The 16,673-nt window shown below is 39.4% G+C and overlaps 1 protein-coding gene across 1 annotated transcript in view; it reads right to left on the reverse strand.

The window, feature by feature from the left end:
- The window catches only part of AGBL1 (AGBL carboxypeptidase 1), a 4,745,443-nt gene that overhangs the window by 2,439,676 nt on the left and 2,289,094 nt on the right, over positions 1-16,673 (reverse strand). Inside the window, exon 17 of the mRNA XM_044078361.1 lies at positions 7,658-7,811. Within this exon, the coding sequence (XP_043934296.1) occupies positions 7,658-7,811 (154 nt within the window). The remainder of the gene's footprint in view (positions 1-7,657; positions 7,812-16,673) is intronic.

The raw sequence follows: 16,673 nt of genomic DNA on the forward strand, positions 1-16,673 counted from the left end.
GAACTTCATTCAGCATGATTACAGCAATAGGTATGGTACACTGCACTACTTTTCACAAACACTTGGCTAGACAAAAAATGGTGACAAAGTGGTTCATCAAGAGATGGCTATACAGAGATAGAAACTAACATGAAGTTTCAACAACTAACATTAAATGGCAAAGACAAGGTAAAAAGTGAAGGCAATTAATAAGCTATCATAGTGAAAAAAGTGTAGCCATCTAAGTGTACACTTGGTGTAATGATCAATCATTTGGAGGCACGACATGGGTAGCAATGCAGAAGACATGTATCAGATTTTGTAATGTCCAGAACCTTGAGGGCATCATGTTAATGTAGTGAAAAATAAAAGAAAAAGAAAGAAATCTGAATATTAGCATGTTGGCAAGTAAACCAGGCACAAGGGTTAGTACCAAAGATCAAGCTTTCAGAGTAAGAAGTTTCTGCTCTCTCTGAGGCATCATTCTGCTGTTGCTGAAGTTTCTTTTTTACCAAAGTCAAAATGTTTAAAGTTGACTGGTAACATTAAACTATTATAAAAAGTAGTTTTGGATTCATGAATTGTTCATTATTCAAACTGTGTTTGGAAGTAACAGTCATGCAACAAATGTGACTTTTGTTAAAGGGAATTAAACCATGGAATTCATTCCTTATACACAGTGCAATTTTGAACGTTTAGCTTTGTGTGTGTGTGTGTGTGTGTGTGTGTGTGTGTGTGTGTGTGTGTGTGTGTGTGTGTGTGTGTGTGTGTGTGTGTGCGCGTGCGTGCATGTGCGTGCATGCATGTGTGTGTGTGTGTGTGTGTGTGCACGTGCATGGTGTGTGTGTCTGTGTGTGTGTGTCTGCATGTGCGTGTGCGTGCATGCATGTGTGAGTGTGTGTGTGTGTGTGTGTGTGTGTGTGTGTGTGTGTGTGTGTGTGTGTGTGTGTGTGTGTGTGTGTGTGTGCGCGTGCGTGCGTGTGCGTGCGTGCGTGTGTCTGTGTATACTCCTACTATCAAATATAGTTGCACTTTTATGTATTATTTCACAGTGCTTTGTTTAATGTTCTCTCCATGTTTTATGCACCACTTTTTATACTGCCCTGTACCTATATCAAGCCACTGAGAAAACCTTTCTTTTCTGAAATGCATTATCTACCATTTACCTAAGTAAATCCTGAAGGGGGAAATCTCCCACACTACTCACTCACTATTCAATCAGACAATCAATCATTCAGTTCCTTCAGCAATCAAATAAAAATTTTACATATAAAGTGTTTATTCTGTAGTAAGAAAAGGGACTGCTTTTAATGTAGAAATAATTATTTTCCTCTATAAAATGTAATGGTGAAGTGTGACCAGTGAGTGCAGCTGTCATGATTTAAAAGTATTACTTTACTCATCTCTTCTCAGACATTTTGAGTTATTCTACCTCTCTAAAAAAACAGTGGTATTGCAACTTGTGCATATGGAATAGCTATATTGTACCGTGAAACATTGATCTGTTCCTGTGTACATTAAAAAGTGCAATGTATTTCAGAATGTGCATAATTTCTGCTGGTAACTTGCTATAGTCTAATGAAATATTTTTCCACTCTACAAAAGTCATCCTCTGCAAATATCATTGTCCCAGCCCCCTTAAATAATGCACACAGACACTTAAAGACATTTGATCACCTTTATTAAATTCAACAGAAACCAATAACTTTATTCTGAGTCTGCAACAAGATAACTGATTAGAACAGGGCAGTGTACCCAATCACCCTGTCTGAATAAGCAGCGTTCATATTCCATTCTCTTATTCTTATCAAACAGTCATGCAACTCACTTGATCCCAAAACTCACTAACATCAATCATCAGCAAGAGGGGGGCAAGAAGACAATACCAATAATGTGATCCTACTTCCCCTACTACTCTGTTATAAAACCTAACCCCCTTCCAAAATCTACCTCAATTCCTCTGAGTCACACACTATTAACCCATTACCACCCGCAGCCTAAGTAACATATCCCTATCACTATACTAAACCCATCTATCCATCCCTACCAGCCTTCTACTCTCAGCACCCTTATACTAAGCCCCCCCCCCAAGATGGTCCTGGACAAATTAGTTTTTCCCCAAGCTTCATTTATCTGATTATGCATCGTGGTAATGGAAGACATAATATAAAATTACCATCCTTCCATTGCCTTGCTCTCTCTGTCTCCCTTTAAATATATATTATCTATATTATTTAGATATAATTATAGAGAGAGAGAGTAAGGTTTTATGGACTACTGGACTTCAAGAAGCTTGATTATTGCAACAATTATTGAATGGGAAAGTTGTTGTATTCCATCATGTTTTATGGTATTTTATTATTTTTGGTATTATCACCTCTAACAATCTACTCTGACCGTAAGCTCTCAAATACAGAGATATATGGGGAAAGAAGAAGAAACAAGAGCAAAATATAGCTTATCATTATTTTTTGAAGAAGAGCGTGATGGGACGAAGAGTAGTACTCCAACTGACTATGGTTTTAAGGAGCATGGGTTGGGATTTGAAACTTGAAGGCACAGGGATAATATATTATTCTTTCTGGTTAAATAAGTACATCTGTTTGTCAAATAGATTTCTTTTAGTACAGTTAATATAGTGGTCAGGAACAGGCTTTATTCATTGGACGGTACAGAAATCCCAAGGTTAGACATGATTTGATTTTTTTATGTGTTAAATGAGAGTTGGTCAGAATGAAATGGTTTGGAATCTGGGAAGCAAGGTGAGATGTTTCATATGAAATTGATATACAGCAGAAGAATAAGGTGCCTAATGTCCTGATATTTCCTGTGGGTATCAGTGATGTGTACAGAGTATATTTAAATTTTGCACATACTTACAGTTTTATAGAGATAATTGGTATATAATGTGGCTTAGTTAGATAAATACCTTGCAAGGGTTCAGCAGACCCATTGATATTTTTGCAACAAACTGAATGCAGGAAGATTAATAAAACATAAGAAAATACCAAGGGTACAGTCTTAGAAACATTGTGCTCAACTTAGGTATAGCAAGAGAACTAAAAGATGCTGTTTAGGGCATGCAACTTAAATTAACTTCTAGACATGCTGATTAAATGGGTCTATGTTAAATCATCAAACTCTTAAAAAAGTGAGCGATGATTTATCGTACCCATGTAAGTGAAAGCTTACAATCTCAAATGCTTAGAACAGCAATTGTTTTTCCAAGGGAAAAAAAATCACTGTTCCACAAAAAAAAAAAAAAAAAAAAAAAAATTTAAACATTAAATAAAGTCCACTACCTAAATATACCAACTCCGAGATCGCACTACAGTCATGAAGATGGCAAAGCAACAGAATTAACTAAGCAATTTCTTTCCCGGGGAAAGAACTCACTTATATGTCATTTTGCTATTTTGCCTTTTGTGCTTTCAAGTTCGATCAAGACGCATTCAAAAGAATGCGTCTTCGATCATTTAATGGGAACCCGATTAAATGAGGCAAATTTAAAGAATATGAGTAGAAATGTCAATTTGTCAAATACATGCATAACGGTCCATGTGAATGTGTGTCTGTGGTTCCCCTTTATAACCTTGAAATATTGAAATCTCGAATTTCATTATTCCAAGACCATAAAGGCGAAACTTCAAAATAGCGAAAGTGCATAAGCACGAATCAGAATATCTCGAATCCGCAATTATGCATTTATGCTATGTTACATGGACTGTTTGGTTGGAATGGTGTCTGGAATTTAAGATGAGTGAGTGTATGTGAGGGTTTTTGTAAGTTGTACGTGTGGGTTAGGGTAAGGAGGTGGAAGTATGAATGTGAGTGTTGGATGTGTTGGGGTGTGTGTGTGTGTGTGTGTGTGTGTGTGTGTGTGTGTGTGTGTGTGTGTGTGTGTGTGTGTGTGTGTGTGTGTGTGTGTGTGTGTTTGTGTGCACACGCACCCCTTGTTATATATACTAAGTCTTTGGTGGAAGCAGCATGAATACAATGCAATATTTTACATGCTGCATTATAGCCACCATACAGCTGATGACTTCAGAAGGTGACTCACAACACTTTCAGCTAAAGTGCATACTGCACTGCAAAGTTTTTATATATTAATATATATATATATATATATATATATATATATATATATAGAGAGAGAGAGAGAGAGAGGTATGTCGGATGATCGAGTATCATCAAGTTTTCAAAAACTCAAAAAAAAAAAAAAGAAAAATTCTATTTTTTTTTTTAATTTATGCAGGGGGCAAGCCACCCTGCACCCCCCTGCAAATTATACATACCAAGTCTGAGATCGTACTCCAGTGAAGAAAAAGGTAAATGTCTTAATCCTTGCTGTACCATGATCTCCATTCAAAAGCTTCAGGGTTTCAAACACTCGATCATATGCTCTATGTATCTATCTATATGTATGTGTACATTATGAAGGCATGAGTATACATATATATAAATATATATATATATATATAAAGAGAGAGAGAGAGAGATTATTTGTATGACTTAATGCTATACCACAATAAAGAATTTAGTGTTATCAGGAGATCATTTAAACCTGTGTTACACAAAACAAGTAGGTGCTGTTGCAGAGTGTAGGAGTCTAGGTCAAGCTGAATCTGATGCAGCTACTCCTCAGATTCAAAATCTACTTTCATGTAGTATCACTTGAAGTTTGTGGCATAGTATAAAATACACAGCACTGAAAAGTTTGGATATGACAACCACCCACAGTCTGTGACCCCCTCATATGCTTTTTTCTCTTCCATTCATTCACGGCAATGCATGAAAATATGCAGATGACTAGTACTTTAACACACCATGACAGCTTCAGCACATCATCCACCCTTACTACTTCCCTACTTGACAATAGCAAAGAAGGAAAATACAGCATGAAGTATGTCTAACAGACAAATGATTTTGCAAGTAATGTTTATGCTTTTGAGAATAAATTCAATCATTATTCACATATCCCGGTAATGCAGTGTATGAGTTAACTAAGAGGCATAAACTTATCCGTGCTTCCTGAAAATACATACCACCATTAGCTTTCAACAGGTTTCACTCAAATAATATAAAACATTAAAAAAACTCAAAGGATGAGTAAAATGAATATCTTATTCTAGCTCAGCTGGCTGTCCTGGAGTAAACCCAAAGTTCCATAAGAGATATAACTGTTTTATATTTTACCTTTTACACCACATGGACAAAACTTTCTCTCAGTTCTTAATATTTTATGAAATATAGAAAGCATCTAGAATGATTCAAATAACCAAACATAGATCTTCACTTTGTAGAAATGCCCAGATGAAATACTGTGCAATCTCCACATTCTTTAATACTGTAAAGAGCAGTGACTGCCAAATCCTTCTTATGTAGTTATAGGGTCCTAGAAAAGCAATTACATGGCTTCTAAAATGGTCACAGGACACTAACAGCACCAGTCATACTTTCAAAGAATACCTGTGGATGCTGGTCTTTCAAAACAATCTGATGTTTGCAACCCTCACAACTCTTTTATGGGCTTATATACAATGGTAATTAAGGGAAGGGGTGGAACCGGTTTATTAATTCTCTGCAGAATCATACATGCAAAGTATTGATTAGCATCACCTTTCCACAGACAATTACAGTCACCATTAGCTTGCAGAATCATACATGCAAAGTATTGATTAGCATCACCTTTCCACAGACAATTACAGTCACCATTAGCTTGCAGAATCATACATGCAAAGTACTGATTAGCATCACCTTTCCACAGACAATTACAGTCACCATTAGCTTGCTTTATAGATCCATGCTGGTTGTAATCCGATTTATAACCTTTGTTATTCTATTTTCTTATATTTTTTCCAGAACTAAGTAATGAAATGGGTAGGTGATCCCTGTATCGTCTTTGAAGTTTTTTCTCTTGATCTGGTTAAGATACACAAGTGATGTACAGTCACAGGGATTGCTGTAAATGTAAAGGAAAAGGCTGAGGGCATCATCAAAACGGTAAAGTAAAGGCACACTGGATCAATATGTCCTCCTTGGGGTACAATTTAAATACAGCTATGTGACATGCATATACCTTGGTGTGTAGCTCTTTGGGTGGACCAATACTTACAAACTGTCAACATACTAACCAAAGCAAATATTCTTTAGGAAATCATTTATAAAAAATAAGTCATCTGCTGACCAAATAAGCAAGAAGAGCCATTCTTAAAGATGTTATTATCAATATGATCTACTTTGTATTACTGTCATATTCATTACCTGCTGCCAATTATTGTAAATAGGTATAAACAAGACCTGTAGGCTCTTGGAAAAAGTACTTTGTAAAGACCAGCAACAGTGCTTTACCTTGATTTAAGAAAAGTAGTTCTCTGTGTTCTTTAGAGCTGACTTTACGACCTGTTCACTAACATGTAGGCTGCAATGTGAGAAACACATAAGATCCCAAGAGAAATCATAAATGGATAATGGTAGATCCCAAGGGAAATCATAAATGGATGCACAAACTCTGTAACAGCCTTTACTTCTCCTTAAAGCCTTGCTTATATTCATACATAATAGAGGAAAGCAAATAAGATTTGTTATCAATCCTCCAAAACTTGACTCTGCCACTTGAAATCAGAAGTTCATCAACATGTGAATGTTCAAATGTTGTACAAAAACATATCTCTTCAAAATGCCACTTTTCCATGTTTCCACTAACTGAATAAACCCACTGATTGACTCTTGACAAGTCACATCGTGAACAGTCCCAACGTGGCTTGGGCTGAACTATCTTGCACTGCAATTCTTAATGTATCTTCTTCTTGTATATGACTATACTGCTATAACGTTTATCTGCCTGTAACTCACTTAAACTTTCTTCCATTTTGTTTCTCATTTTGAAATTACTGTATCAGTTCAGCTGAAAATGTCCCACAGTCCATTCCATTTATTTTATAAAAAGATAAGATAATAATTTATCCATAAAATGTGTCATGTGTAGAAAAACATGGAAGGTACTGCACGATGTACTGCAGTCCAAAAATGTGAGATAAGTGTGGGGGAGAAGGCAGTAAACTTTGTGCTTCATTGCAGCATCTGTGTGGTTTTGTAATTGTATTACATAAGCACACAACAGTACTTACATTTGTAATTCAAAATTAATATGTGTTCATTTTTGCACACTTCCATGACTTTCTAACACATTAAGCATAAACCAGAAAATGAAATAATGAATTACGCTCATTATGTTGTGCAATTAAATACATTTAAATAAATAAATATAAAAAAAATAATACAAACATATTGAATGCAAAGAAATGTTTCACCAATAACAATTGTGACTGCTGTGCTATAAACCCTTAGGTTGCAATGTCTGCACCTAGCTCTTTTCCCTTACAGCTGAAGGGTAGTTAACTGATATTATATCCATCTTCTGTTTTTCTCATTGTTAACCACATTTTTTCAACAACAGGTTGCACTTCACAGATATGCAGCATCTGACCTTTTAATCTATTTATGTATTACGTTTGCATGATGTTTTCATTCTCCCAGTCACATTCATAGCTGCTCTTGACATCTGCATAATGGTACAATGAGAGATGCAAATGATGCCACTAAATCCTTTGTTAGGCAATGGTCCCATAACACTAAACTAAGTAATGAAAACACACCATTTTATAGTTTTACTTACGGAACTGATGTACATTTTGCTGGGACTTCAACTTTGGCAGAGCTGTTATTGTAACAAGAGGACATGGATTTCCTCCCAGGGTGTTACAGAGCGACTGGTTCCTGAAGTATACTTTCTTTTGCTTTACTGATTTTCCCAGTAAATGAAGATGAGTCTGTAAAATGAACAGCAGATTTGTATCAAAGGTGGGCTGGTCTGAAAATACTAGTCATTTATGCCACTAATAATAATAATAATAATAATAATAATAACCACCATCATCATAATTTACAATCATAATTCAAAGCATCTTCAGTAACAAGATACACTAAAACATTTAAACACTCACAGTCAGAAAATAAACATATATTTATCTAACAGTTCATAAAGCTATCTTAATAGTTCATAGGTTCATAGGTAAGTACTAGGCTGTCTGCCCAAGGGCATCTGTAAGCCTAACCAGAATATGTTGGCTTTCGCCACCCCCTTAGATTAGTTCCCTGTGCCTCTGTCCAGCAGAGCCATTAATTCCCTATGCCTCTGTCCAGTAGAGCCACTGCAGTGATCCCCGGGGTAAATTTTCTGTTTCCCATTCACACGTCAAGGTTTCCCTTGAAAAGAGTTAGTGAGGGGCTCTGCCTAATGTAGATTGGAATCCTGTTCCAAAGCATATGGAGTCTCTGGGACAGGAATCTATACCTTCCAGCATATCCTATTTATCATTGTGGTGAGGTTTAGATCCCTAGAGCATGTGGCTGTTGGGTTATTTGTTTTTTTTTTAGGTGGAGCATGTCCATCAATACTGGGTTGGACATGGCCTTGTATGTCAGGCAAAGATCACCTCTGAGTACAGCTGGAGGTTCTTCAGTCGGGCTGCATAGGCCATCTATTTGAGGCCAGTAATCCTCTTGTTGAGGTACTTCTGTGGTCTTTCCAGCTGTTACAGGTGTCTTGTAAGGTACATCCCAAATGGGGAGTTGTACTCTATGATAGGTCTGATGAGTGATGAGTACAGGGGCACAATAACCTCTTTTTTTCTAGATGCGAACCCTTTTGTGATTAGGTGGGCCACAGAGAAGGATTTTCTAACCACCTTGGCAATATGATTATCAAAGGAGAGATTACTATCTACTTGGGTCCCCAGATCCCTTATTATATTTTCTGTATTTAGGGGACTACCATGTATGTGGTAGTTTGTGGGTACTTTGTTTTTTCCACAGGGGATGACTATGCACTTCTTGGCATTTAGCTTGAGACCATGATTTTGACACCAGGTATCCGTCTCAGTGAGACTCTTCTGGAGGATGTCTGCATCAGCCAGAGAGTCACTTATGGCCCCCAGTTTGCAGTCGTCTGTGAACTTGGTTAGCCATAGTCCTCCTGTGCTTGCCTCTACCTCTGAGAAGTATATACCGAACAGGAGGGGTTCCAGGACTGATCCCTGGGGGACGCCACTTGTAACCGGTTTAGAGTCAGACCTAGAGCCTGCAACTCTCACCGTGTGGGTTCTATCCATGAGCCAACTAGCAAACCATCTTGTGACATAGGGGTTTATGTTCAGACTGATGAGCTTGTCTATAATACCAGAATGGGGAATGGTGTTGAAAGCCTTTGCGATTTCTTGGTAGGCTGTGTGGACCTCCTTTCCCTCATCTAAAGCCTTGGTAACTGTCTCAAAGAAGTCCACCAGGTTTAGGAGGCATGATCTACCCCTAACAAAGCCAAACTGGGTAGGGTCCAATGTTTGGAGGTTCCCAATGTCTCTGTTAATGAGTTCCATGATGATGCGCTCCATAGCCTTGCAGACCAGGCTAGTCAGGCTTATTGGGTGATAGTTCCCGAGGTCCGTTGCGGCTCCACCTTTGTGGAGTAGGATAAATGCTGCTGTGCACCACTCTATGGGTACATAGCCTGTAGAGAGGCTGAGTTTAAACAGTGTGTTTAGGTGAGGGGTTAGTTCATTTTGGAGTTTGTATAAAACACAGCCTGGGACACCATCCGGTCCCATTAAAGCAGTGTTTTTGGCTTTGGATAGGGCTGTTTTAACCTGTGTGTCAGTGATTGTAACACCTAGCAATTTAGTACTAGATAGTGTCTTATTTATTTATTTTATTTTACATTTGTTAACCGGCTTAGTCTGGCTGAGCTTTTGGCTCATTTACAGCAGAGACCCGGGGAGAAAAGCTCCTCTGGACTAGAAAACAATTTATTAAATTTTAGTACCATAGTAGTAACAATCAGCTATAGGATCTTACAAGAAGAGACCTGGAGAAAAAAAAAAGCTCCTCAGGCAATTCAATTATACAGAGTATTAACAATTGGCAGACAAGTATGTGAGTTGTTATAAAACAAGGTTTTAAACAATTAGCAGAAGAAAATGTGACTAGTTACAATATTATTTTAGCTGCTTACAGCAAAATGAGTTAATAGTTATGCAGATGCTTATTTAAAGTGGGTAGAATCTAGTTGTATAGAAGCTTGAAAACAAGAAAGGAAAGTAGGAATGGCTAGTAGGAGATGTAGGGGTGGCAGAGTATAGGAGACAGACTAGACAGGTAGGTTGTTTTGAGACTGTAAGAATTAAGAGTGGCTAGAGATAGAGGAAGCGAGGAGGTAGAAGAGGCAGGGGAATAGCGTTAGAGATACATTAAGAGTGAGATGGTGAAATAGGAGAAAGGATGGTAGTTTCAGGGTGGTTGGCTACAGTGGCAAGACCGTTTTGTTTTTAGGTATTTCCTTGTGGCTAATGTGAAACTTTTGCTATGCTGGAAGGATTTTATTTCCAAGGGGAGTTGGTTCCAGGATATAGCTGGGTTATTGTTATAGAGAAGGCAGCCTATTTTTGGTTTTGGATTTGTAGATGTCTAATAATTCTTGATTTGAGCTGTGTAGTGCCTTCGCAGGGGAATATTTGGATATGATAGTGGAGAGGCTGGGGCAGAAAAAGGGTAGATAGAGGATAGAGTGGATGATTTGTATTTAGTATAGTTGGAGCAGCTGAGGGAATTCTAGCCAGTCTAGTTGCTGTATTGCTAAGCAGTGGTGTGACTTGTAGGTTTGGTTAGCTGCAAATCTGGTGATCTTATTATAGGTAGTTTCAAGCTTGGAAATAAGTGTAGAACTTAGGTTTGTGAATATGTGGCAGCTGCACAGGAATGTTCGGAGTAATAAAGCCTGGGAGAGAGTTATTTGGGCAGTGTTAGTTAAGTATTTCTTGCTACGGAAAAGGTGTGCAAGTTCCTGATGAATTCTTTTTACCGCTTTAGTAATATGGAGATCAAACTTAAACTGATCATCTATTGTAACACCTAGCAATTTAGTACTAGATTCAGCTGAAATTATAGTGTTGTTGCAGGATAAGATAGTAAATGTACTTTTGAGTGTGGTGATGTTTTTAGGGAGGAAGAGTAAGAGCTTAGCTCTTTTTTGGATTAAGTATTACTTTGTTATCACTAAGCCAAGACTCAATGGTGTGGAAGGATGCCTGGGTAGATGAGTGGAGGTCAGTTGGGATGTCAGCAATGGTTATAACAGTTGAGTCATCAGCATATTGCACAAGAGATGACTGGGGGCAAGAGGAGTAGGCAAGTTGGTGAAAATATTAAAGAGTAGTGGTCCAGGTATGGACCTTTGGGGGACCCCCATTTGTACATTGAGAGGGGAGGATAGTGCAGAGAGCCATTTAACTGATCGCTGGTGGGTTGAGAGATATCTAGAGAACCAGGAGATAGTAGGGGGAGAGAAATGTAAGATAGTGATTTTATTTACGAGGAGTGGGTAAGAGACAGTGTCAAAGGCTTTAGAAAGGTCAAGGAATAGGCATGAGACAAGTTTATTGTTATCACAAGCTAGGGTGACTATGTTGATGAATGATATGAGTGCAGTAGTTGTACTATGCTTGGGACGGAAACCATGCTGTGTGGGTGTGAGAAGGTTTTCCTGGTGAAGGTAATGCATTACCTGCTTGTGAATGCATTTCTCTAGGATTTTTGAGAGTGGAGTATGGCAATCGGTCTGAAGTTGGATATGTCTGAGGAGTTGCCCCCTTTGTGAATGGGTAGAGTAAAGAAATTCTTCCACACAGTGGGGACATAGGATTCCAAAATGGATCTGTTGATTAAGATGGATACAGGATAGGCAAGAGGTTCAGAGGCAATCTGCAGGAAGTAAGAGGGTGGCTTGTCAACAGATGGGGAGCAAGGTTTAAGTTTAGAGAGTAATGACTTTACATAGTTAGTTGATACTGCTTTTAGATAGAAGGAGTTAGGAGGGTTTGGAAGAGGTATAGAGTTTGTGGGGGTGCTATTGTTGTTTCTGGGGGGGGGGGGATTTATTATGGAGGTTACTGAATTTTAAAAATGATTGTTAAATTTGTTGACTATGTCTTCAGGTGTTGCATTGGGACATGGGTTAGGAGAGGATGGGTTTCCTGGATGAAAAGTCTGTTTAACAGAGCTCCAGAATTTCTTTGGGTCTGATTTAAGAGTAGAGGGGAGGACTGGCATAGAAGTTTATTTTGTCATAATAGATGATTTTTTTTATTTATTTCTGAGTTCTTTATATTTCTGAAGAAGAGACGGGTTCCTAGTTTTAGTCCACATTTTCCAAACCCTATCCCGGTCTTTCATAAGGGTTCTGGTAGATTTAGTGAGCCAGGGAGCAGTATTAGATTTGATTCTAATTGTGCGAAGAGGAGCAAGGGAGTTAAGAATGTTTAGGAATGTAGTGTTTAAGGAGTGGCCAGCTTCATCTAAAGGAAGAGTGGTGAGGTAAAACCAGTTAATTTTGGAGAGTTGGTGAATAAAGGAGTTAGGACAGAAATGAGAAAGTGAGCGGATGGTAATAAATTTGTTAGGTTTGGTAAGGTGAGGAGTATGTCTGGTAACTGTTACAGGGCAGTGGTCACTGAGGGCATTTGGAAGGGTTTGGGTGTTATGATAGTTTTAAGGGTGGGAGACCAATATCCAGTCAAGAAGAGAGCTAGGTTGGTAAGATTTGTTAATATAGGTTGGGGTTGTGATTAGCTGCTCAAACCCATGTAGGTTTATACAGGAAGTAGTGTTGGGAGCTTGTATTGTAAGCCAATCAATATTAACATCTCCCAGTATAATTATTTCATTGTGGATGGTATGTGAGAGGTGAGATAGGATGTTCTCAAGTATGTTAATATTATTACCAGGAGGAATATAGATTGTTGTGACAGTTATGGTGTTGAAACTGTTAAGTTTGAAGTTGGTCAGTAGGAGTTCAGCTGGTGAGGAGGGTAAGTCTAGTGTGGGACTGATATGGGAGAGACTATTGGAGTAGAGTATGGAGACTCATCCTCCTTTTCTTTTAGGTCAATCTAATCTAAGGGTATTATAGCCAGGAGGGATGATTTCTCTGTCCAGATGGTGTGGTTTTAACCATGTTTCAGTTAGGGTAACTATGTCAGGAGTATAGTTAGCTATCCAGGCATGGAGTTCTTGAACTTTATTTACAAGGCTCCTGACATTGATAGAGCAGAATTCTACTTGTTTTGTGGGTTGGAGGGGTTGGCAGGTTTAGATACAGGGGAGTTATTGTTCAGGGTAGTGTCTGTAGGGCCTGGGTTAAGATGAACATCACCATATAGAAGTAGAAGTTTGTAATGGGGTTTTAATTTGAATAAGTAGACTTTGTTTTGTTTTTGTTTTAAAGGGAAGGGGGGTATTTTTATTTCAGGAATGGGACTGGTGGAGGGAATGATGGAGGGACAAATTAGTAGATAGGGTTGTGGTGTAGTACTTGAGTTGAGTGGTGTTTGAGGGATGGAAATAGGGAGCACGTAATTGTGTGGGATAGGAGGTGAGGTGATAGAGTATAAGGAGTAGGGAAGGTAAAAGTATAGTTTGAGTTGCAAGAGACGTCACTTTATGGGATGTAGAACAGGGGATGAGAGGAAGGGGTGGGAGTAAGGAACAGTAGTCTTTGATAGTGGATAGTAGGTAATTGTGGGGAGGAGCAAAGAAGGGAGGTAGTATTAGAACAGAAAGTAGAGGGGTGGAGGATTAGGCAGGAAGTGAGGGGGTGTGGTTGTATGTATAGGTATAAAGGTAATGATATGGGTGTGGGCAGGAATGGGGGTGGGAGGTGAGCGAAGTGAGCCTAGTGAACGGAGCGGGGCTACACATTCCAGATAGAACTTAGCTAAAAAAAATTGGGGGTATGGTTATGGGCCCTTTAGGGGGTGAGGGGGGGGTGAAGTTTGCACTAAACCCATCTCCCAGAATGTTGGCAATATCAGTCAGTTCAGTGTATTTTGTGCCATTCTGCACCAACTCAGAGCAGATCTGAGAGTTTCCACTTAGGTTCTTGACATAGCTAAAGAAGCTTTGTGGCTATCTTTGGAGTCCCTGGCAATTTGTATTTCAAAGCTAGCCTTGGATGATTTTATGAGGGATCGTAGTTTCTTGCTGATACTGATCAGGGATGTCTTTCCTTCTTGGGATTTTACTCTTTTCTGTACTAGATTCCTCCTTCTGTTGTATAGCTTGTTTATGGCAAGGGTCCACCAGACTGGTTTCCTTTTCTTGGAGGAGTGAGTCTTGGTTTTGCTTGGGATAGCACGATCCATGCATTCTTGCAGGTGCTCATAGAGTGCCTTTCTAAGGGATTCAGCAGCTTTGACAGCGTTGTCCTTTAGCATGGGGGCTGTGACCCTTTCCACCTCGGTCTTAAGTAACATGAGGTTTGCTTTTGAAAAGTTTTTCACAGTGGTTTGCTTGTGGGGGCAGAATGTGGATATCCAGAGTGATTAGTCTATGATCTGATCTAACCAGGGTGGGGTTAACCTCCGGTGTAAAACACCAGTTGCCCATGTTGGTGATAACCAGGTCCAATATGTTGTTACCTCTGGTGGGGGTGTTGACCAGTTGATCCAGGGCATTTGAGTTTATAAATTCTAGTAAGTGTTGGGCAATGGAGTCAGTACTTGAGTAGTTCTCCCAGTTAATGTTTGAGTAATTGAAATCACCCAGTATTAGGGCGTTTGGTAGGACCTTCATATATTCCGGTGATTCCAGGAATGCAGAATGGGGGTCCTGGGTCATGGTGGGTGATCTGTAGCAAGCTACAATTTGAATTGCAATTTTGCCCATTGTTAGTTGCACATGAATGATCTCTGAGGCATTGTGCTGTGCCACTAACCTGGAGGTGTGGGTATCCTTGATGAATATGGATACAGCCCCACCTTTTGTGTTTCGCTCTGGGTTCTGTGGCTGAAAAGTATGGTATGAGTTATAGCCTGGTAGTGCTGGGGGGCTCTCTGGAGCCTTAAACCAGGTTTCTGTTACTGCACAGATATCAATGTTCTCCATAAAGAGGAGTGCCTTGAGTGCATGCATTTTGAGGTTTAGACTTCTGGCATTGAGTAGCATTGCCCTTAGTTTTTGGTTACTTGTGTAATTTACGGAGGTGGGTTTGTCTTTTGAGCCTTGTCTAAAAAAGGCACTATGGGGGCAGCAATAGCCTTGGCCAGTATTCAAAAACCTAAGGGTGACAGGTGAAAGCCATCTCTTGCGAAGCAACATGGCTTGTCGAGCATGTCATCCCAGGCGGACAGATACTGGATCCCCTCTGAATGACACCAGAAACTTAGCCAATTGTTGAAATTGATAATTTTTTCTTTATACTGTCGCATCATTCTTGGTGAGGGCAGGATGCTACTCAGGGTCAGGGTCATACTGGTCTGGGCAACGTGATCAGAGAGCTCTTCCATGTCTCTTTTCATGTAGTCCAGGGAGGTACGTCTCAGGTCATTCACACCAACATGGACATTGACAGAGTTGTATTTGTACTTGTTCTGGAGTGACCTGAGTGCTTGTGTTATGTGGTGGATCCTGGCACCTAACAGGCAGCTAACTTTAATCTTCTCCTTGTCCAGCCTAGTTAGTGGGACATCAGTGTGCCTGACTACAGAGTCGCGTATTACTAGTATGTTGGGTATGTTATTTTGCCTTAAGGGCTGTGATTGCGTGGCACACTGATTATGTGAAGTATGTGTTTCATGGTTTGTGATGGGGTGCAGAGGTTGCTTGGATGTCTGCTTTGGAGGTCTCTGTTGCTTTTGCAGATTTTTATTTAGACCCTCCGAGTATGTTTTTGTGTATTTATGTGTGTTTTTTCCCAGTGTTGGTTTAGTAGGTCTATGTGAGACTGGTGCTGTCTTGCAAGTATTTTACTTCTCCTCTTGACTGTCAGTTCCAGTCTTAGGTTGAGAGAGCTTTGCCTCCAGTTTGGCTGTATAAATGTATCTCTTACATATATTAGCGTTTGGTGGTAGGAGGAGATTGTTGTCTGTGTATGTGAGGCAGTTGTAACATTGCCTCAGAATATCCAGATTTAACAGTTGGACTGGAGAGTACACCTGAAACTGCCTTTTGGAAATGCCTGAATAGGTAAAGTGAGCTATTTTACTGATTGGCTGGTAGGGACGAATAGAGAGCCTTGTCCTTCTGGACAGTATAGGGGGATCTAGTGCTAAGGTTAATTAGTGCTTGCTATGAGTTTTGAGCAAGTGATGGGCTGTGAAATGAATGGTTTGAGTGCTTAAGTTGAAAGTTTGTCTAGTTCCAAGGGAAAAATTGAAGCGTAGACTTTGTAGAGCCAGGAATAGTTTAAGCCTAGCTAACCAGTGCTGCCCAGAGCGCAAAACAATGCAAATGCATTTTTTATAGCAGGAAAATGAAAGAGATAGAAATTAGCCCAAAATGGCCAATAAGCTACTAACTTCTGGGCTGAAACCACTCCTCCAGGGACAGACAGGCTGCTGAAAGCTCCCCTCTCTCACAGGTGAGCAGAGAAACTTCCTTCTATCCAAGCAAGGTATGGGCAACACAGAAACTTGTAACATAGCCCTGAATTCAACAATAAACTGAAAACTGGACTATACTAGTTAAGAAAGGCGGGAAACAAGTATATATTATTTTTGTTTTTGTTTTTTTCAGAAAATAAAGCAGATACAATAAAAAAAACACTTTAAACGCATAGAAATGGCTATCACACTTTAGTGTGCAGC

Source organism: Protopterus annectens, chromosome 7.part0, assembly GCF_019279795.1.
Source record: "Protopterus annectens isolate FY-2018-M chromosome 7.part0, PAN1.0, whole genome shotgun sequence".
In the NCBI taxonomy this organism is placed as follows: domain Eukaryota; kingdom Metazoa; phylum Chordata; order Ceratodontiformes; family Protopteridae; genus Protopterus; species Protopterus annectens.